Below are 22789 nucleotides of genomic sequence, written 5' to 3'. Positions count from 1 at the left end.
ACGGCATTGGTGACAGGCTCCTGGGACATTACGCTGCTCTAGCGCGTTAACCAACTGAGCCACGGAGGTCCAGGGGATCCCCTAGGATAGTATATTATACAATACTATACTACTACCGGCCCCGATAACACAGTTGGTAGAGCGTCCGCTTCGGGACCGGTAGATCCAGGATCAATCCAGGGTCGAGTCACACCTAAGACTTTAAAAGAGGACGTTGCAGCTTCAGCATGAAGGGGATAGTGCAACGACTGGTTGACCCGTTGATCAGTATAATGGCTCGGGCGGGCCGGCTTACTTGCCTTTGGTAAGGCGCCTCAGTGAGGCAGCACTAGACAAAAGAGCGGTGGAAATCCGTCCTGCAACAAGGAGGCACAGGGGGTTCCTTCGTCATCAAGTAGGTAGGGGTTCCTTCGTCGTCAAGTACGACGTTAGAAATGTCTCCATCGAGAGATACAGGTCATACCATATACATATATAACCAGTTGGACACTGTTTGTCATCTACATGTATTTGGTGTATATGACAACGGGAACCACTTGGTCCCTACACGATATCTGCAAGCACCCATATTCCTACGGCTACCGACCGATACATATAGGCTTGTTTGCCCATTCGGCAAAACCGTTAGCTCTTTAGTCTTCACATAAGATACACAAAGATGGCGATAGATTGTTTATCACGTCAAGGGAAAAGGAGGCTTTCAGCCCACGCCTCCAACAGCTCTTGAATTTGCCGTACAGCTGGGTAATGGGGTCGGCGGATTTGATACACGTCTTTGCCGAAGATTTACACGCGACTACGCCAACGTTGCACGTGTGCACGGACATTTTCGAGCTACGTGTGGTGTGAGACACGCTCGCGCCAAATGCTGCTGCTGGTGACCACGAAAAGGAGGCATGGTCAGCACAAGACCTCCCAATACGTGGAATATCCCCGTGCGCCACAAGCATTTCTTAACGGTGGAAATCTATATAAAGGATGACTGGTGCCATTCGCACGCGGTGAAGTGGTGTTGACACTTCACTGTCGTCAGCGGCGCACCTTACCTTCACAATGACCCTGTCGAACCAGTACGCATGTGTCCTCAAGCCTACCTCGACTATTACACCAAGTAAGCTGGTGGAGGTGGAATACAGGTGTTTACCTACGCACTAAACCACGCCCGTCGTCGGATATTTTATATCACCATGGCTCTCCCTGCGCCCAGTGTTGTCGTTCGGTAAGCACTGACTTTAATTTGTAGACGTTACCCCCTGCCGACACCAGCGTCCGAGAGGGTCGTTGGGATGCCGGCAACGCCATGGCCAGCCTTGGCGTCGTGGGACCCATGAACGCGAACGGAGATACTTGCTTGGACTTGGCCAACACGATGCTGTACCTGAAGGCAAAAATAGACGACGACCATGGAGAGGCGTTAGAGGCCGGCAAGAGCATAGGACTGACCAGCCTGTGGCTGAATTCTCTGTGGCAACAGGTCGACGTCTCCCTGAATGTCAAACTCATCACCGCTTCCACCCGTACGCGCCTACCTAGAGACGTTGTTGTCTTACGGCACAGAGACCAAGAACACATAGCTGTCCACCACCTTGTGGTACACGGACGCGACCAGGGCGTGGATGAGAGCAGCGGGTTTTACAAACGACTGCACCTGACTAAAGAAATGCTTGGAGGAGGAGATGGTCGGGATTTTCGTCAGAAGGTACATGAACATCTTTACAAACACGGGGAAAGTGTTCCACGACGAGGCAGCACGCTGTTTTGTTTCGATTTGGCAACGAATCTCCACGACCATCACCAACTGAACGTGGTCCAGAAAGGCGATTTGCGCCTGGAGATGCGGTTTGCCAAATTACCGTCCGAAAACTTTAAGTTGGTGTGCTACGCCGAGTTCCACAATATCATAGAAGTAGACAAAAGCCGAATGCGCTCTGTGACTTTGCCAGTTAAGCAACTTTGACACGGCGCAACTGCAACGCGCCCTACAAGAGGACGCGTTTACCCTTGCCGTGCTCGAGAATGTCTACTCTACGCCTGCCTCTGCCCCAGGGAACACTTGATGGCCGTCTTCATTGACATGTGCCCGAACTCACTCCGCTTGACTCAACTTGAGAACACTGGAAGTGGAATGATCGGCGGCTGCAGAGTCTGGACACGGCTCTGTGCGGGCAGTATTGCGTGTATTACTTAACCCAGCTAGCTCAAGACCCATGGACGCAATTGTACATACGCTCGACACGTCGTGCACGACGTACGATAACGATTCAATGGTGTCCGACTAGGTGGACCGCCAGTCTTGGAGTCAAGCACACATTTTTTATATCTCAACCAGTCAGTTGGTGGTAATAACTTTCCGTGTTTTACTGTTCGACGTATATTAACCCCTTTCTATGAATAAATGGCCAAACAATGAGACGACACTCACATACTGTGTGTTTTACTTATATTTATTTCGCCTTCACGGCAACACATAAGTTCAGTGGGGATGTGGTGGGACGTCCATTTCGTTGAGCCGGTAGTCGCTTCGTCCATAGAAGCCAGGTAAGCTTGAAAGTCGTAACGCAGTCGATAAGGGAATACTCCGTCCTCGCCTTGCCGGAGGTAAATACTCATGTCCGCCAACTCTTCGAAAATAGTGGGTTGGTTGCGGAATATACACCACCCACGTACTTACGGGGAATCACGTCGGTGCACGTCCTACCGTGCCCTCGTAATAGGTACGCCTGACGAAACGTCTTTATCTCACTCTTCGCACGAGTAGGAATGGGCCTAACGAGCAAGGTCCTTGATGTAGCTAAAATCATAGCGCTGCGGACTTCGATGGAGGAGTTGGGTTGGGTAAAAGTTCTCCATGGGGACGAGTTGGTACACTTGAATGTCCACGTCGAATAGGCTCACGACCCTGTCCAGTGCACGGAGAGGAACAACGCGGAAATGCCTGGGCTCCAGATAAGCTCGATGGTAATGTCTGACCTGGTTCTCGCAGCCTTTGAGGTTGGCCTTGCCCAGAAGGACGACTAAACACTGAAATAATCACAAATGGTCGTTATAAGGTTCGTCACTCTCTCTGACTAAGGCGTTCAGTCCTCTGTTATCCTCCAGGTAGGGTGGTAACGTCACCGCTGTTACGAACCCCACCTGTAAATATTGTATTATATTTTTTTTATTTGTCAGTGTCTGACCCACATTTTCCTCCTGTGTATGTTATTCAGTCGAGCGTTCTCGAGGCTTCGGTGTTTATGAGTTTAGTGTCAGTGTAAATGCAGTGTAAATTCTGGAAATATATCGGTGTTGTAAACATTTTTACGATCAAACCATCCAGAATTTTCTTTTACGTTGGTTTATACATATGAGTGACGAAGTTGTGAAGCTTGCAGTCATTCACTCAAGTCCACTTGTGAGCAGTCATATTTATTCACTGTGAAGGATTTTGCTGGGTTTGGAGATATCGTCGTTCACGACATTTCACATTCGTCATTTGTACTCCACTTTCTGTACAGAACACCTTGTGCGCTGGTGTTTAGCCACTTGCTATTTTTGGACACATTAGTTTGAAGCTTGTATCGCTCATTGTCTTCATGTGCCCAGTTTACCCTGAAAGTAACTTTGTGTATATTTCCAAGGAGTGAAACATACATTGCCAGCTCGGCATCACGGACATTATTGTCAACCCGTCCTCCCTGAGAAGTTACACCTTTGCAGACAGTTGTGGACCACCCATCGTCAGCCGGCCGTGTCCTTGTCACTTATCGGAGTGTCACCCTTCCATTGGAGAATTCCTCTTAACTGTGTATTCTACCTTTACGTGGACTGACTCGCCTTTGGAAGCCGGAATATTCCATCCGGCTTTAGACACTATCATTAGTAAAAGACCATATATTTTTGTAATTATTTGTATTGTTTTGTAAATTGTTGTCAGTTTATAGTTTGTATATTTTGTAAGAATATATTTATAGAACTTATTCCAGCATCTTCGTGTTTGTTTGATCTTGTGTAAGGCCTATCGATGATTTGAGAGTTAAACGAGCCGGTTGTTTCTCATCTTCATTCCCCGATAGTGGTACCCGTACTTCGCCCGCTCCGATGGGCTGATCGTGTAGCTTGTGGACAATAAACAACACGTTAGTCAGGAGATACACGGTTCATTTCGTGTCGGGACACTGTTGCTGGGCCCAGGTGAGCAGGTCAATGGTGGGGAGATGGATGAGGAGTGCACTCATGTCAGCCCGACTCCCCACGCGATATTAGTGCTGGCGTAACATTAACACACCTGCCCTACTCCTTGTGGCGTAGGATGTAATAGAAGGTGTTCTTGACGGTGAACGCTGTGAGCTGATCATCGTAGACAGCGTTCAAACACTAGCCCAAAGTTCCGAGATCGTTGAGCCGGTAGTTGTAGAAGTGCTGCGCTGGCCTGCCGCGATGAAATTGGTGGCGAATGGAACTCCATTGCTGGCAGTACATTTGCCTTATGTCGCGCGCACTACTATGCAGGAGATAGTACGGGGATTGGAATAGGTTGGGATGGAAATCGCTCACTCGAATCTTCCACTTTTTCTTCTTCACGTAGTACCGGTGTCGTTGCTGCTGCTGCTGCTGCTGCTGGGGATGGGTCTGCTGGTCAGATCGTGGAAGTCCGGGCTGCAGCGCTGCCGCTTCATAGAAGTATACACATGCTTAAAAATAAAACAAAAAATGACACGTTCTTCATTTTTCACAGCGCGGACTGAACAACACGTGGGCTGGTAGATGGACAAACCAAATCGGCTTGTAGATTATCAAGTGATGGACTCTTCCACTAAAAGCGACCAATGGTCAACGCATATGTTCCCGCGCGAATGTTGTTCATATGAAATGATATTATTTATGATGTCATAGGATATACGATATGATATGATATGCTATGATATAGCACAATATGGCCAAGTATAGCAGAGTGTAGTGTAGCTCAGTTTAATGTAGTACACAGTGTAGTGCAGTCTGTGATGTTATATAGTACAGTGTGTTATGTAGTGTTGTCTGCTATTCAGTATACTGCATAGTATATAATAGCATAATTATACTATAATATAGTATAGTATGGCATTGTATACTGTATAATATGCTGTTTGTTACTGTTTGTTGTTTTCTACAGTATACTTCAATGTTTTGTGAAATGGGGACAAAACCAGGTAATACCTGGGGATTGCATAACGTGGCTTGGTGCATCGAGTTATGTAGGTACTTTTTGTGAACTTCCCCTATATACTATGTGAATTGTGGATTTCCTCTATATACATGGAGTACACGACTTATTTCACCCATGCACTGCGCCATGTGTCGTTTAGTCCGCGCTTTAACAGTATAGAATAGTATAGTATAGTACAATATAGTATAGTATAGTATAGTACAGTACAGTACAGTACAGTACAGTACAGTACAGTACAGTACAGTACAGTACAGTACATATTGAATTGCATAGTATATACTATTATAGTGTAGTATGGTATAGTATACCCAGGGAATTCCCCTCCTCCGCAATGCGACACGTTTTAGACGCAGTATACTACTCACGAAAAATTATATTTATTGATTTATTTATTTATCTGATTGGTGTTTTACGCCGTACCTCGACAAATTATAAATATAATAACACTTCACAGTAATTGTAGCCTAGTAACTGCCATCGCTCTGGTTGGGGTAGGTATAACGGCTGACTCTGAGGTTACCTGTTATAGGATTACTAAATATAGCTGTAGTTGAAAGCAGACCCTGGGGTTAAGCTAAGGTTACAGACAAAGCTATATAAAATATGTTATTTAACAGTACTAAACGTCAAGTGATGTTTTATAAAAAGAGTGTGTCTTGTGGACATAGTCACATTTTTGAAATCAAAGACAAGAAATGTTCTATTTTGTTTTTTTCTTTCTCTATTCATGTGCACATCAAGTTTCGATACCAGCACTCATCCAATCGCTGACAAAACAGCGTTTTATATAACGTGATGCTCAGAGTGTATAGTCAGAAACTTTCTCTTGTCACACTTTTTATTAAATCATTCTGCTCCATATATTATAAGCTATTTGTTTTCAGCTGATATTCGGTCTAAGGTCTGTCCGTCAATTGCACAAAATTACACAGACTACATGTCACATCATAAAACCAGTTGGTCCTCGCCACTCCAGGCGGCAAATATCACACTTCTGCCGGATATCTCCTCTTACACATGTCGCATTCTTGTCTGGTTTGTTGTATGGATACTTTACCATGACTACATGAACCTGTATGACATTCGTCTTTGCGTGAGTCTATGTTAACATATGTTCAGACTTATCCCAACATAATGAAATCAAGACAGACAATATTTTTAAAACATTTCGTGGGCCGTTTACAGTATAAAAGATTGCACGCCTTTCGACCGTCCATAAACAGTCATTTCAGCTTTTGCAATTAAAAGGTGCTTATTTTAAAAGTTTCCGACGTATGAAAGGGACTGCAATCTGACATCTGCCAATTACAAAGCAGGAATGTCGCAGGTTTGGTCATCTAAAATTGCCTAAATATGTACTCCACGGACCACGGACCATTTATTTGTTAATTTTTAGTCATTGGTGCTTCATACCATACTTAAGAATATTTCACTTATACGACAGCGGCCAACAATATGGCAGAAACCAGGCAGAGCCCGGGGGAAATCCACGACCATCTGCAGATTGCTAACAGACCTTCCCACGTACGGCAGGAAAGGCGCCATGAGCTGGACTTGAACTACCAGCGAACGCATTGGTGAGACGCTCCTCAGTCATTGCGCCGCTCTGGTGTGCTAACCTCTCAGCCACGAAAGCCACAAAAGGCAAAGAAAACCCCTAAAAGGATAAATGAATTCAATTTTGAACGATCTCAATGTACCATGTGGCGTGGTGTACGAATCTATTTTTCTTCCGTTTTTAACTATGACATCGCTGACCAGCAGATATGTCCGTCCGTTCACCGTTAAGCACACCGTCAGGCTTGTATTCACTTGGCTGGAGACGATCTGCTTTCCAGTGACTTTGTAACCACAAAATTTTTACAGTTCATCGTGGCGTTCTCTGTCTGACAATATAAATATATAGTGGGATTGATCACGGTGTAACTGACACTCTGGGTTTGAAGAAAAAAGAGGAACCATGTTTTATGTCCATAGACATTCGGTATTCCACTTCCAACAAAGCAGCCATTTTTTTCGTCAGCCATGAGCAATCTGTTTAAATCACTCAGTTTAAATAGCGGATTACTGGGGGGTGGCTTGTCAAGGAGATAATTGACGAGAAGAAGACTTATAGAAGATTAGCCTAAAACGTCGTCAAAACCCATCCAACGGGCGACGGTTTCGATTTCGTCTGAAATTGCGCTACTAAGGCTTTGGGAAAATCAAGTTCATTTAGTTATTTACTGAATTCTCATTGATTTACACCCCTTTACGGCCCCCTTTTTTGTTTAATGCATAAGGAAATTGTGCTGGTGTGTAAATATACTAGTATACCACATAATATACTTCCAATCTCCATTGTTAATATATGGTATATAAGCAAAATCAAGTCGCGTTTCTATTCAGAACCTGTTACAGTGTATATAGTTCAAGAACTAAGTGAGATTTAGTTGACATAAAAAACCATGAAAGCTATGGCTGTTTGATGAGGTAGAGGTAGCATACCTGATTGCACAAACCCTTAAAGGCAGTCAATGATGGATGGGGCAGTGAGGTTCTGTCTAATTACCCCTCAATTCAGTTTTATTTGACCTAACGCCTATAAGGCTGACACCAATGCTAAATAGTGAGGAAAATCATACTAATTATGAATCTGCAACCTAAGACAAAATTATGTGGTGGAAAGGTCAGTTAAAGGAGACGAAAACTTAAAAATATGACACTATAGGCTGAAAAAAGCACATTTTTTTTTATCTAGTGGTGCCTTCTGTATAATTTTGCCATTTTTCCTTCGCCATACACGTAAAGCCTGAAAATCGCAAAGCTGGCATAAATCGCTGAGTCCATTGCATCCCCCATCTTTAACACCCTGTAATTTATGCGGTGTTGTGTTGCCTTTCAGCCAATGAGAGTCGTTAAAACTGTCGGTTTGTTCGTGTAAACTCGGAACCTACGTCCAACATTCCGGTTTCCCGATCGTCAAGCCGAAAACGAACTGTACTGTTCGCTACCTTCTGGGAAGAAGAGTTCTACCGGAAATGTACGAACTGCACTTCGGCGGTTTCCGACGGCAATTCTCCTCCTAACACAGAAAACTTCAGGACTAGTTCTTAGGCAAAATGGAGTTGCCCACAGCAGATTTTGGCGCTGACTTTATTTATAATTTATCAACTTACATTAGAATTTTTTATGGCATGCACCTACGAGGAAAGCATACTCTTTTCAATGGTATTTTACTGATATTTAAATTTTCTTCTTTAAGACAAGGTCAAAGGTCAACTGCACCGAATGACCTCTGATTCTACATTATTTGACATGTTGAACCTGCAGAACTGAAAGGTAGTGGAACATGTAGACTTTGCTCTCTTCATTAATAATCACCAGCTTAAAGTCCTAGTCTAGGGAAATTTCATGTCAACAATGTCACGTAACAATACATTGGATCTACATAGTTGTGCATTTCCTAGCGCGGCTTAGTCACGTGACGTGTTCATTTCAGTCGCAGCCGGGTAGTCTAAATATAGAACATGTTGTAAATTTCTAGCCAATCAGTTTCGATTTACCGAAGCTTCTGGAAAATGACCTTGTTTATGTTTTTTTCTTTGTTCTTTCTCGAAGCTTCGATGACAACATATAAGGCGACGGATTTAAGGCTTAGAGAGAGAGTCGGTGACAGTTATAAACAGAGATAGACGGTGATACGACAGTGATATTTGGAGAGCCATAAAGTGCTTTGACGGAGTTGCGGGTGATACATCACAGCTATTGTTAGAAGAAATCGTTACTACCTTTTGGAGTGGAAAAGCCGGTGCAATTTGGATTGGCCGGACCAGAACCAACGGGTGACTGTTGGCGGACATCCTGTGAACTGTGATTATCGTGTATATAATAACTGCTTGCTGGAGGACTTGTGGTCTCGATACCTGAAGAGTAAGACGAGTCGGAGGATTCAGCCGTGTTAAGGTAGGAGGAAATCAACCAACTGCGCCAGTAAAGAGGAAACAGACGTCCAGAAACAGGATTTGAATACTCCAGGACCGATTGGACAATGACGGAAAGTCAAGTTAATGACTGTAGCTTAACTCAGGTCTGAAGTATTTGTGCTCACGAGTAAGCTGTCGCCATTTATTGTAACATTTATTATATCCCGTGCGTTGCTATTTGTAGTTTAAATCATTATTTTCCTGTTTGATTTATTAAAGTGTTAAACCAACCATTTGAGTGTTTGAGAGTGTTACTTTGTTTAACCCAGGTTAGGCTCGTTATCGGGAATTGGCTTTGGCTTATTATATCTATACCCTAACAACAAAAAGTAAAAATTTGTTATATTGTTTTCAAAAGTGAGTAGGTCGAAAGGTTGAGTTTTCTTTAGTGTGTTGGTCAGCTTTGGGTTTTTCCCAAAACCCGTTTACAGTCGATAATTTCAGCCGCCCCGCCCTTTATGACGTAACAAATAGATATATATGAGTGGTGGTGGTAGTTTGTTTAATGGCGTTTCCATTCTAATGAATGATGCACGCCACGATCAGTGCTGAAACCAAGTAGTGTTCATATTAATGCATTATAACATAGAGATGAGAATGAACTAAACTCTAAGTTTTCTCCTAGCACATGGAAGCAGGAACCTTACTTTAGCTTCGAAGATTCTACCAGACTTCTTGCCAGGCCTTAAAAAATTGTCTAGGCGGGGGTCTGTAGTGCCAGCACAGTAGTTCCGCATAATAGCGATGTCTCTAGAGAGTATATTGTGGGCATCGGAACAACATATGCTCAATTGTTTCCTCAACCTGGCAATGATTACAAACACCCGTATCATGTAAATGAAATCTGTTTATATAAGAATTCTTTTGAATGTGCCTGGTCCTTGATCTGTTGCATAGGATTTCTGCTCGCCTGGAAGAAAGACTAACATGGTGAGAATTAGAAACACTGTTATTAAAATTATAAAAATATCTCCCTTTAGTGGAGGTGTCCTAGTCTTCCTGCCAAATTGAAATAAAATTCCGCTTAAATATTGCTTCTGAAACAGACACAGACACATGTTGAGCAATATGTAAATGATACAGCGCTTGTTTCGCTAGCTTTTCCACCCATTCATTACCTGCAATACTAGAATGGCCGGGGCCCTCTCAAAACTGATTTCCACACCTTGGTAGAATAAACAGGTACATAAATGAAGTATATCAAAACGAATGGAGAGCCTTTCCTTGGGGTAAAATTCTGTAAAGCAAATATCTGTGAAGATAACGGCTCTTGCTGGCTTAAAATCTGCTAAAAATGCAATGCACACAGTCAATTCAGCAGTAAATACCGATGCCGCACCCCTCAGTCTAAACGCCTTACTATGGTGAATTTCTGAGACACAAAATGCACAGCCGGTTTTGTCAGTATCCGGGCACTTTGAGGCATCTGTAAAACCCTGTAGATAGTGGCTCCCCGTTCTGGAAATATAATCCCTAGAGAAAATGGAGGCAAACTCTGAGTTTTCTGACCTTTTCACTTCTCTGTGTAACGCTTGTGATATATTCGGTAGACGTAACTTCCAGGGAGGAAACGCAGGAATAAAATTGTACAACATTTGAATACCGACGATATGCATTGTGTCGTACATACATTTCGCTCGTACACTAAAGGGCTCTCCTTTTCTGCTTGTACTTTCAAACAGAATATCATAATAGGATGGTCTGAAAATGTCAGTTGCTGAGTTCCCATGTGAAGCCATCAACTTCACTTCAAATTGCAATGATTGAAACTGTCTTCGAAAAGAGGCCATTCATTACTTATATGTTTAAGGGAGTTGTTTTAAGCGTACCTGTTGCAATACGGAGCGCTGAACATTGAATACTGTCAAGCTTAGCTTTAACTGAACCACATACAGAATGGTAGGCTTCACATCCATAATCTAACCGTGAACGAATAAACGCTCGATACATTAACAATAGACAATAAGTGTCAGCGCCCCCAACATTTCCCAGATACAGCTCTCATCAGATTGAGGGCTCAATATGATCAGTTGTGCTTCTGATAGCTCGAAATCCGCTTTGGGTGGGCGAATAAATGTTGTTTTTAGTCAGAAACCAAACCCACCTGGAATTCACCACAGTCTCCATGACTTTACAAAGAGGTCAGTGCAGTTGGTCGGTATGATGACGGAAGCGATGCCTTTTTTCCAGGTTTGGCAATTGGAACTACTTGTTGCCATCTTCCATGCTAAGGGGAGATACATTTTATTCAACACAGAATTCTACAGAACAAACAAAACGTTCAAACATTTATTTGGCTAGTTCTTAATTATTGAGTAACTTATATTCTCTTCTCCGGGAGAAGAGTCCTTCTTAGCCGAAAGAGCTTGTTTTAATTCAGGGAGTGAAACCTCTTCATTTATTGCCAAATCATCGAATAATACGTTCTCAAAATAATTGGAGTTTTCATGTTTTCTTGTGTTCCAGAAATTGCGGATCGTAGTTATCTGAACTTGATACATATGCAAAGTTATCTGCTAAAACATTTTGCATTTTTCTTTGTCTGTAACGGAGCATGTCATATCAGTACTCAGTGTAGGAATAGTTGAGTGCCTACGATTTCCGCTGACTGCTTTCACCTGGGACCACACGGTGTTAAGAGAAGTGCGATTGGTTAAATTTGAACAATATCTCCGCCAGTAGGCTTTCTGTGTTTGCTTAATAACACGCTGTGCAACAGCCTTACAACGTTTAGATTCAATGATACCTTTATAGAGAAGTGTACGACATGCCCTATTCTTTGTCCGTTTCGTGTCCCTTATACCTGAGCTACATTTCCTGTTCCACCATGGGACTGGTGTCTTTCCTAGACTAGGCTTCGACTGAGGAATTGATTTCTCAGCTGCAACGTTTGAATTAACAGTATCAATATCATTGTCAAAAGTTGCTTCAGAAAAGCTCGTCTCACATTCCTTATTTGTGCCAGACTGCCTTCTTCAATTTCCATTTAAGGAGGCCTACCCCAGAGCTGCAATGCGGTAACAAACCAAAGTTAATAACCATCGGATAATGATCTCTTCCGCAAGAGGAGACATTGTCAACGTTCCAAGTGAAGGCAGGACATAGATCTGCAGTACAGATGGTAAGATCAAGTGCCGATACTTTGTCAGTACGGATATCAAGCCTAGTACCTGAGCCATCATTTAGGAGAACTAGATTATTTTCATCTATAAACTCAGCAACTGTACGATCATTAATATCTGTGTTGTCACTTCACCATAGTTAGTTATGCGCGTTAAAATCTCCGCATAATGTTACTGAGCCCTTCAATGACTCAAGTACTTTGCTCAGGTCACGTGGTTCAATCTTATTGCAGGGATTGTACAGATTTACAATGTTCACAAAACGTTCATCACACAATGCAATTTTGTAACCCTGACATTCAATTGACTGCAGATTAGGTAGCACAACTTCTGTAAAAAAAACAAAGAATTCTTAATAAACGTTACCAACCCTCCTCCAGCACGATTGATCACCATGGAATATTCCATAGCCACGGTATGAGAAGTCTGGATGGGGTTTTAAAACCGTCTCCTGTAAACAGAAAACATCTGGTTTATCTGCAAGCGATAACAGAAAAAATTTAAGTTCTTGACCATGTGAATGTGAGGACTGTATAATAGATATATGAGTTCGTTAGCCATATAATCAACAGTAGAGACCAGCGATAGACGTTTAAAAAAATCAATATATTTAACACAAATGATCGGTATGATTGAGTTATGCGGCGATAGCCATATACCCTCATATGTCCTCAACGATGTGGCGTTAAGCCATAATCATTCATTCATATTCCCTCAAAGATCACAGAAACTTTTTAAACATGCCCATGTTAAAATGCTTCATAAGACTTAACTAAATACAGTACCAATAACGCGTACATGTTTAGCTGTGGTTTTAGTGGCGGGTGCTTTTGTCTGATACATCTTAAAAACGGCAGATTAAACTACTGCGTTCTTTGTCCATCTTGAAACAGAGGTACATGTATACATTGCTAGGTCTGTATTAGGACGGCATTCGAATGGCCAATCTCATATTTAAGTCCATGGGCCCACGTGCACACCGTAAAACATACTATGTTGTTTGTGGAATTGAAGGAAACTCCATGCAGGAAAAAACACGGCATCAATGATAATTTGCCTATTCTCATGAAAAGCAGATTGGAGAGTGGACCACACACACTGAGAAAGCAGGATTGTACAACAGAGGCACATTGGCCACATCCTACATTCAGAGGTACATGTACCCCATGTTGCATGGTGCACATATTTGCCATGTTTCAGTCCGCCCGTTTTTGTTTTCATTTTTTTCTTTAATGCTTGGCGTCATTGACCCCTTGTCCCGCTGAAAATCAGCTTTGAAAGCCCGAATTAGCGGTAGGCAATAATGACCAGCTGTTGTTCAAGTAAATAAATCGTAGTTATTGAATGCTTTCATCATGTAACCAGACCCAGGCACTACCAAAGTATGCGGGCAAAATTATTGTCAGTGTAATTCTTGTTCAAAATTTGGATGGATATAGACGTTTATGATAAAATAACATTCTCCCCATGGGTCACTTCTCATAACTGTGTATTACGTCCGTATACGAAGCAAAGTAGGAATATTTCTTACACTACGCTTTGTTTTTTGTTTGAGGCTCGATCTCTAATAGGGCGAGTTACAAACTTAATGGTTCAATAACACACCCTCTGTCTGACCTTTGACCTTGTCTTAATCACTTTTCCACCACATAAGTTGGTCTCAAGTGTCTTAAGTACTTTGATTATTGATGAAGGGATCAAACACTACATTTTCCACCCGTGATCAGACCTGCAGGTGATACATGCCTGTCAATTAAAGTTGGTCAGTTAATTAGTTAATTAATTCAGTGTGAATTGACCTTTGATCTTGTCTTACGTTACCTTTTCACCTAATAATCTTGCCTTAAGTTGGTGATTAATGATGACGAGATCAACCCTACATTTTCCACCAATTTTCAGTTCTAAAGGGCCTTTGTTAAAATAGAGTGCAAATTGGCCTTTGACCTTGTCTTAACTGACCGTTCTACCACATAATATTGCCTTAACTTTGTGAATCTTGCTATTTAAACCATGCTCAGCATCTTACATCTGATTTCAGTGTTATAGGTCAAATAAATCAGCGGTAGTTAGTCTTTGTCTTAAGTGGCCTTTTAACCTCAAAATTTCATCTTAAGTTGCAGATTCATAATTAGTGTGAGTTTCCTTATGTAGCACTGGTGTCAACCTTATAGGCGCTAGGTCAAAAAAAACTGGATTAGTGTAATTAAAATGAGCCCCACTACCCCACCCACCACTGGCTGCACTTAAGACCAGGGTTGCTGTAGTCAGGAAAGATAACTACATCGCATCAAACAGTCAAAGCTTTGATAGGTTTTATGTCCGCTAAATCTAAGCTACCTTTTGAACTAGTAGGGAACATGTCGATCCACCAGACGTACATTAAACTGCAATAAAAAAACACATAATCAAGCTATTGGAATAAAAATGTTAATGCGAAGAAAACGTTAAAATTTTAAATGAAGTAAATTATGTCTCTGAGCATCATCAAATGCTCACTACCTGGAGCTTTCCAAAATCGTCCTTGTTTTTCATGTTGCTAAATAGAAAATCACACTTGCTTTTTGCATGTTTCCTGATTTTTAAGGAAAAAAAGCAAACCTTGGTGTGAAATACTGTTTAAATTGTAAATGAATGAAAGTGTCAGAAAAAAGTCAAAGATGGAAACTCGTTTGTGATCAGCCAAGTGCTTTTGTATCCCTATTTTACTTTTAAATTCACGCAGATTGACTGATTGATTAACTCATTCATTCATTCATTCATTCTTTCATTCATTGCTTGATTTTTAACACCATTGGCACTCCAGTCACTTTATGTATTTTATCAGTTCAACTGTCGCCATCTTCACGACATAGTGTCTAGTCTAGTGTCTTTGGCATAGCCCCTTAATGAGAAAGTATTGCTGTGGGGCCCATCACAGAAGTGAAGAAACGGGTAAATCAAAAGACTGCTTGTGAGTACACCATTAGTATATTCTAAAAGACGTACACAATAGAGAGTAAATCCACAGCATCGACAACAGTGTGATGAGAAACCTGTCTTTACATGTTTAGTTTTAGCATTTTATTAGGAGCTTTTTTAAGATTTAACATTAGCAGACATTGTTCTTTATTACTTAAAAATGAAAAGAGTATGTTATCTCCGATCTTATCAATGATAAAATAACCTCTCACAAACGGTGCTATTTTTAGCATTTTTTCAACTGAAGTATTTAACATTGAAATATGGAATCACCTGCTCTCCTCCTTTTGGGACAGTTTTTAACATTCTAGCAGAATCGATTAATAAAGCCTTCTCAGGGAAATGTGAAACAGGGTGACACTCAACGATGATTAAAATCGTGATCATGTCGAAGTAATATATTCACATCGAAGAACACATTAGCGTATTGCTGACTTTAATCAAAAGACCTAATCGTGAATGCCGCCGATGTGCTTTCTTGTCGCTCTGACATCTTAGGCTTAACGGGCTGGATGAGTTTCCTGCTTTGTTTTTGATACCCAGTTGTGTTTGAGCAGAAGTCCTTTGAAGGCCTTACAGAACCGACACAGCAGAGAATCATTCTGTGGCCAAGCCTCAAATATCAACCAGAAGAAATATTCAAAGCTTGAGTTGCAACTTGCTTCTCGCTTCTCTTCTTTGTTCTTCAGTAGTGTCCATATCAAAAGTAACCATAACATGAGACTGTATTTATCATGACAGAAAAAAGGCAAATCTTTCAGGCTATAATGACACCTGAATAGACAGATCCCGTCCGCTTTAATCAAATTAAACGAGAGGGTTACGTAAAATACCGCAGGTGATGCTCAAGGAAACAAGATGGCAAATTAGCAGTGTTCTATATCTTCTTTGTGTGACATTATGAAACCACAGTGTCAGTCCTATTTAAATGCATCAAAGGATGTAAAGAAACTTCACACAAAACACAAATCATGCATTGATTTCTTTGGACGAGTAGCCTTACCTGTGAAGCATTCATTACAAAACCAAACTAATCTGTGGGTAGTCCAGGGCTTTTCCTCGAGGGTTTATTTTGTAGTTTTAATTTTGTTTCTACCAATGCGGCCGCTGTGAGTTCAAGTCCAGCTCATGCTGGCTTCCTCTCCGGCCAGTAACCTGCGGATGGTCGTGGGTTTCCCCGGGCTCTGCCCGGTTTCCTCCCACCATAATGCTGGCCGCCGTCGTATAAGTGAAATATTCTTGAGTACGGCGTAAAACATCAATCAAATAAACAAATAAATAAATAATTTTGTTTCTTAACATGTTGCAATTGTTTTTACCTAACGATACTTGACCAGCATCCCTCAGACAATGAAGATTGAATGACATTTTTTGTTCACATTGCCCTGATTCTTCATCTCATGTAACGCCTGTTACATAAGAACTGGTGCCTGGTTATTTTCCATATGCAAGACTGCGTCTGTCTCTCAAGGCAAAGGTACCTACCAATCGACTCATACCTAACATTTTAAATTCGGTAACCGACTTAGGAGTCCCAGTAAGGCAGCACGATGAATCCGTTGACTTTGGTTCCGGACAGCCACACGGAAACACAGGCCTAATTTGACAGAACAACTGATTCAACCGAAAGGGTACAGTAGTGAAATCAGATTGATGTGTAACCCGATGTGAAAAGTATTGATCAGTTTGAGCACATACTTACGCATTGGACAACAGCACACAAGCCTACACGTCCACTACGATCACCAACATAATAAAACCAGCTTGGGACAAATCCTTTGGTGTCGAGGTGTCAAACCACACAACATATTGCACCGCTATTTGAAGTTAGAAATATTACAATAATTGATTTGGCGGGATGATGAAAACTGTAAAAAAAACACGTTCTTTATGCGCCTCCCGAATGTCAATTGCGCAAAATAATACAAATACCGATATCAACAAAAATCAAGCAATCAAATCGTTGCTTTAAAGATTCCACGAAGCCACTCGGCTGCAAGGTCGGATTTTTCACTAGGCTAAACGTTGCATAAAAAACTAAAGAGTTCCATCATTTTTTATCGTGTGCTTTTGTTAAAAGCGGACCTTCCAAACTGAACACTGAACATGAAAAAATGGTTTGGAGTAAACCTCTTCGCTCCTATTCCCAAAGGGAGATAACACGTTTTATTTCACAGGCCATCATTTAATGTTAGCCTCCTCATACTGCAATGACCACATGAACAAGGCAGAATATTTGGGAAAAGGTTCTTACATGTGTGATCAAACGGCATTTTTAAACTAAATTCCTATTTGCATAACATAACAATATTAATATGAACATCGTTAGTAGAAACGGAACAACATAAGACAAAGTTCTCAAATTCACTGTACAATTTCTGTTGGGCTAAACTACATTGCTACTAAAAAGTGGTTATTTTTGTCAGATTTGTGCGTTATGTTGTACATTTATCATACTAACTGAGTATGGCGACTGTTGTCATACCGTAGGTAGCTCACACTTGGTTAAGGGGTTGAACTGGGCAAATACTTTCAATCGTATTAACTATGGCACATTTACATCTTTTGATAAACTAGAAAATATTACATAAGAGCATTGTTTCTAGGTTTGGGGAGGGGGAAAGTAATGGGACAGCCTGTTTCTTCACAAAACACCGCTTCATTACTGATCGCTCTGACTGAATTTTAAAAGACAAATTCTATCAATACAGTGTTTGTTTTTATGTATCATGGATTCACCAGATTGCTGATAGAAGCTGTCATTGTTGTTATTAACATTTAATAATCTGAATCGCTCAACATACAAATGATTTGTGTGTGTCAATAAAGCTATTCGAGTTAAACACACAAATACACAGAGTCCATGATCTCACACCAATTTAAGTTCATTTTAAAAATCTAAAAAGTACAATGCACGTACAGGCTTACACTGCCTGGATAACAGTATATACCTGAAACAGGTAGATTAGAGCGTTGGTAAGATTGTCCTTGTGGTTCAGTGTACACGATATAACGTGGTGAACAGTTCACAGAAATAGTACTGACTGTTACCCCTCAGGTAGGTAACAGTTAGCTATGGGTTAACCTGTTATGGGATTGTTTTCTTTCTCTATTTCTCTACGCTTCGATACCAGCACTAACCCTGTGGCGGATAAAGCAGTCTTTTATTTATTGTGACATTTAGAGTGCATATTAAGCTAGAGGTGGAACTGTGTCTTGTCATATTTTGTATTAAATCCCTCTTGTATGTTATAAGCCATTTGTTTTCAGTTGATCTTCTGTCCATGGTCCGTTCGTCAGTCAGAGTACATTTCACATCATAAAAACATTGGTCCCCCAGCAGGTCTATACGCCAGGCCGGGAATAACACAGAGTTGTCGGTTGTCTCAAATAGTAAACATCTTGTCTGGTTTGTTGTATGGATACTATGAATACCTGTATGTCATTCTTCTTTTTGCAGGTCAATTTACCTGTGCCAGCATCAGGTCAGTATGCTTAGACTTTGTCCCACGTTTTATCCGCATTTAATAGGATACAGACCAATTTTTGTAGTATAAAAGGTGTTGGGAAAACTTGCACGCTTTTCGATTGCCCATAAACAGAAGAACGCCATTCCAGCTTTTATGGTTCAAAGACTTCCACAATCTGCAGTCTTAGTGAGGTCACTTTTCTATGACGATAGAAAGTGTTGCACACAGGCACCAATTTAATCATAGTACGAGTCAGTCCTCCTCAAATTCACCACTGCTCCCAAATGTCCAAATTTTATTCATCCTGATACCCCGGAAAACAGTTTAGATGCATACTGATCAAACCACTGCCACCAGCACATACAAAATAGGAAATTGCTCAATGGTTAAAGGTCGTGCATACATCACATGTAAGTCCAGAAGGATGGGAACACAATGACGCACAACTTGTACTTGGTAATTCAGGGGCCAAAAGCAAAGAAACCCCTCATAAGAATAAAAGAGAAATATTTCATTTGTGCATGATGGGGGAAAGAACGATCTCAGTGTATCATGTGCCCTGAGATCCGATTCGTTTTATCTTTTGTCCGCTTTCTACTAGTATTTTTCTCTCAAAGTTTTGCTGTCTTTGACAATCGTTGATTATTTATTTATTTGAATGGTGCTTTACTCAAAAATATTTCACTTATGCGACAGCGGCCAGCTTATGGTGGAAGGAAACCGGGAAACCGGGAATCTGCAACAACAAAATTGTTGCAGATGATGATGGCGCTCTCTGTCTGACAACATAAAAATATAATGGAGTTGATTGCGAAGTAATTGACACTCTGGGTTTGAAGAAAACAGAGGAACCATGTTTTATGTCCATAGACATTCGGTTTTCCACTTCCAACTAAACAGCTATCTTTTTCCGTCGGTCATGAGAATCTATTTAAATCGATCAGTTGAAAAAACGGATTACTGGAGAAGTGGCTTGTCAAGCAGATAATTAACGAGGAGAAGAATTACGGAAGATTAGCCTAAAAACGTCGGCAAAATCCATACAACTGGCGACGTTTTCGTTTTCCTTCTAAATTGTGCTGTTCAGCCTGTGGGGAAAAAATCAAGTTCATTTAATTATTTACTAAATTCTTGAAAATTTAATTCATTTCCATCTCCTTGCGCCATAGAAATTATGTTTATTGCATAAAGAAATTGCGCTGGCTTGTAAATGTATAGCCCATATTATACTTTCAATCTTCTCTCTCAGTATAAGTGATATAAGCAAGAAGTAGCTACAGTGTATACGGAATATGTCGCTCCATTAGGCGCATTTAAAATGCATTAAAATAAAAACAGAATAAAGCTATAAAAATGTACTTCAGAGAAAACGTGATATTTTGTAAATGAGGTAAATGATGCCACTGAGCATCATTTCATGCTCACTGCTTTGAGCTTTCCAAAATCGTCCTTGTTTTTCGTTTTGGTAAATAGAATATCACACCTGATTTTGAAAGAAGCGAATCTTGCTATAAAATATATTACCAATTATAAATGGATAAAATCTTTTTGAACTGTCACAGACGGACTCGTTGGAAATTGGAAAGTGATTTTGTATCCCTTTCTCAGTTTTAAGTTTGACTGATGGCAGATTTGTTTATTTGTTTGATTGATGTTTTACTCAAGAATATCTCACTTATACGACGGCGGCCAGCATTATGGTGGGAGGAAACCGGGCAGAGGACTGATGGCAGATAACTCACTCAGTACACGCTCCCTATGAGTTTCAAGTGTATTTCTGACTAAAGAATAATTTTCTGTGTAAGATTGGGTATTACGAAAGCTCACTCGGCATTGAGAATAAATAGATATGTCATCTGTTGGTTGGCACAGTGTCGGCAGTCTGTTGTGATGGGTTGGACAACATCAGTCTATTGGCCTTGGCATTTACTCCAGTGAAACACTATAACAAAATGTGAGCAATGGGGTCTATCAAGTACACAGTAGTAAAGAAACCGAAGTAAATTTTCAAATCAAAGGTAGACCTGTCCACATTCGTTTAGATTTTAACACTTTATCAGAAGGTGCTATGGGCTTTTCCACTCCATCTTTGTGGAAATTATAGACCATTAGTTAGAAGTTATAAGTACAAACATGTAAGTTGTAACGTCAAGTTCAACTTGTAACTTCTAACAAAAGATTCCTATTATTCTTCTTTCCTTACATATGAATACATTAGTCCTCTTATCTCCGATCTCACCAATGGCACTGAATAAGGCTCTCAGAAACAGTACAACTTTATTTAACTTATTAAAAGGAGGTACTTTACTTTGAAATATGGAGTATCCTCATGCACTCGTTTCTTTGGGAGGGTTTTTAACTCTCGATCAGAATCCATTAATAAAGCCTTCTCTGGAAAAATGTGAAACAGTATAGTGATCAACGATAATTAAAATCACGATCATGTCAAAGTAATATATATATATATATATATATATATATATATATATATATATATATATATATATATATATATATATATATAAAGAAAGAACACATTGGCATGGATGTATCGTTGACTCCATTCAAAAGATTTAGTCGTGTCTGTCACAGATGTGTCTTTTTGTGGCTTGGGCAGATGTGCCTTTTTGTGGCTTGGGCATGTGAGACTTACTGGGACTCCAGACAATGTTGCATTGTTTTAAATACCCAGCTGTATTTGAACTTAAAAAAGCCACTAAATCTTCTCCACAGGAAACCATTCTGTAGCCAAGCCTTAAAAATCGCACAGCAGAAATAATGCTTGAGTTAAAGCAACTCCGTGTATAACGTAGTAGTATCCGTGTCACAAATAACCACAACACAAAACTACGTTTAACGTGGCAGAAAAAAAAGGAAATTTAAAGGCTATAATGAAGCACGAATCAACGGATCACTTCCGCTTTAATCAAATTAAACCCCAGAGTTACGTAATACACGCCAGGCGATGCTCAAGGAAACAATATCGCAAATCCAGCAAATAATCGATGCCCTGTTTCTTGTCCGTGTAACATTACGAAAGCACTGTTTTAATCCCTTTCAAATGCATGAAAAGATCTGAGCAGTTTTCCCGCACCTCATGCAAAATGGAAATGATACACTGATTTCTTTCATTTTCAGTCCTCTTGGGGCGATGAGCTATTCTTGTGAAATATTAATAACAAAAGCGAACTAAACTGTGCAAAGTTATGGGCTTTTCTTTGAGGATTTATCATTTGTACTTCATGTCTTTTCATAAGAATCTGCAATTATTTTAACATGACGAGGCATAATATTCTGAATATATATGAATAACTCAAGTTAAGAAGATTCAAGGACATTAAATATTTTTCACCTTATCCTGATTCTTCACCTCATATAACATCTGTTAAATTGGCGCCAGGTTATTTGCTTATGCAAGACTGCATCTGTCTCTCAACCCCAAGATACCTACTCATTAACTCATACTTGACATTTTAAACTCGATAATCGACAGGAGTTCCAGAAAGAAAGCTCATGAAATCCGTTAACATTGGCTACGGTCTGCCACAAGGAGACACAGTCGTAATCTCACAGAACAGCTGCTAAAAGGATTAAGGCCAAATCCAACAATCATACATGTAAAACATGAAAAACACAGAAAAAGCAAACGACTGTCAACGTAAACCACGCAGTCAACCAAAAGACTTCCAAAGATAGCAGACATGGTACGGGGATGCTGAAATACATTGTAATTATAGGCGTATGATATAGAGAGTAAATCCAAAGCAGCTAGGTCAGTATGATAGCTGACAAACGGTCACAAGAAACGGGTGAAATACCACTTCTTGTCAGTTGTCTTGTTTAAGCCGACATGCCATGCACATTCGGCATAAAAATCTACTGTATTAAATCGAAACTCAGACATTCTGCTTTGAGATGAAGTCTATGCTTTATCCGTAGAAATCGTTCACAAACTTCATGGGCAACAAAATCCCTTTAGTGCCTACTACTTCAACTAGCAATGTCTTTGAATTCTGGATTATGTGCCTTTTTTTCGTTATTCTGGAATTTCTGGTCAATAAACGCCTTCAGACGTAATCAGTTACCAGA

General features: G+C 40.6%; 1 protein-coding gene across 1 annotated transcript in view; it reads right to left on the bottom strand.

Annotated features, from left to right (window-relative positions):
• Nucleotides 1–2766: 2766 nt before the first annotated feature.
• Nucleotides 2767–22789, bottom strand: part of LOC135475690 (uncharacterized) — a 40892-nt gene continuing 20869 nt past the window's right edge. Inside the window, exons 3-4 of the mRNA XM_064755621.1 lie at nucleotides 4537–4673; nucleotides 2767–3021 (exon numbers count right to left, since the gene is read on the bottom strand). Coding sequence (XP_064611691.1) covers nucleotides 2767–3021; nucleotides 4537–4673 — 392 coding nt within the window. The remainder of the gene's footprint in view (nucleotides 3022–4536; nucleotides 4674–22789) is intronic.

Source organism: Liolophura sinensis, chromosome 9 (assembly GCF_032854445.1).
Source record: "Liolophura sinensis isolate JHLJ2023 chromosome 9, CUHK_Ljap_v2, whole genome shotgun sequence".
Taxonomy (NCBI): domain Eukaryota; kingdom Metazoa; phylum Mollusca; class Polyplacophora; order Chitonida; family Chitonidae; genus Liolophura; species Liolophura sinensis.
The sequence above is the reverse complement of the archived record's forward strand: the minus strand, read 5'-3'. Positions and strand labels throughout refer to the sequence as shown.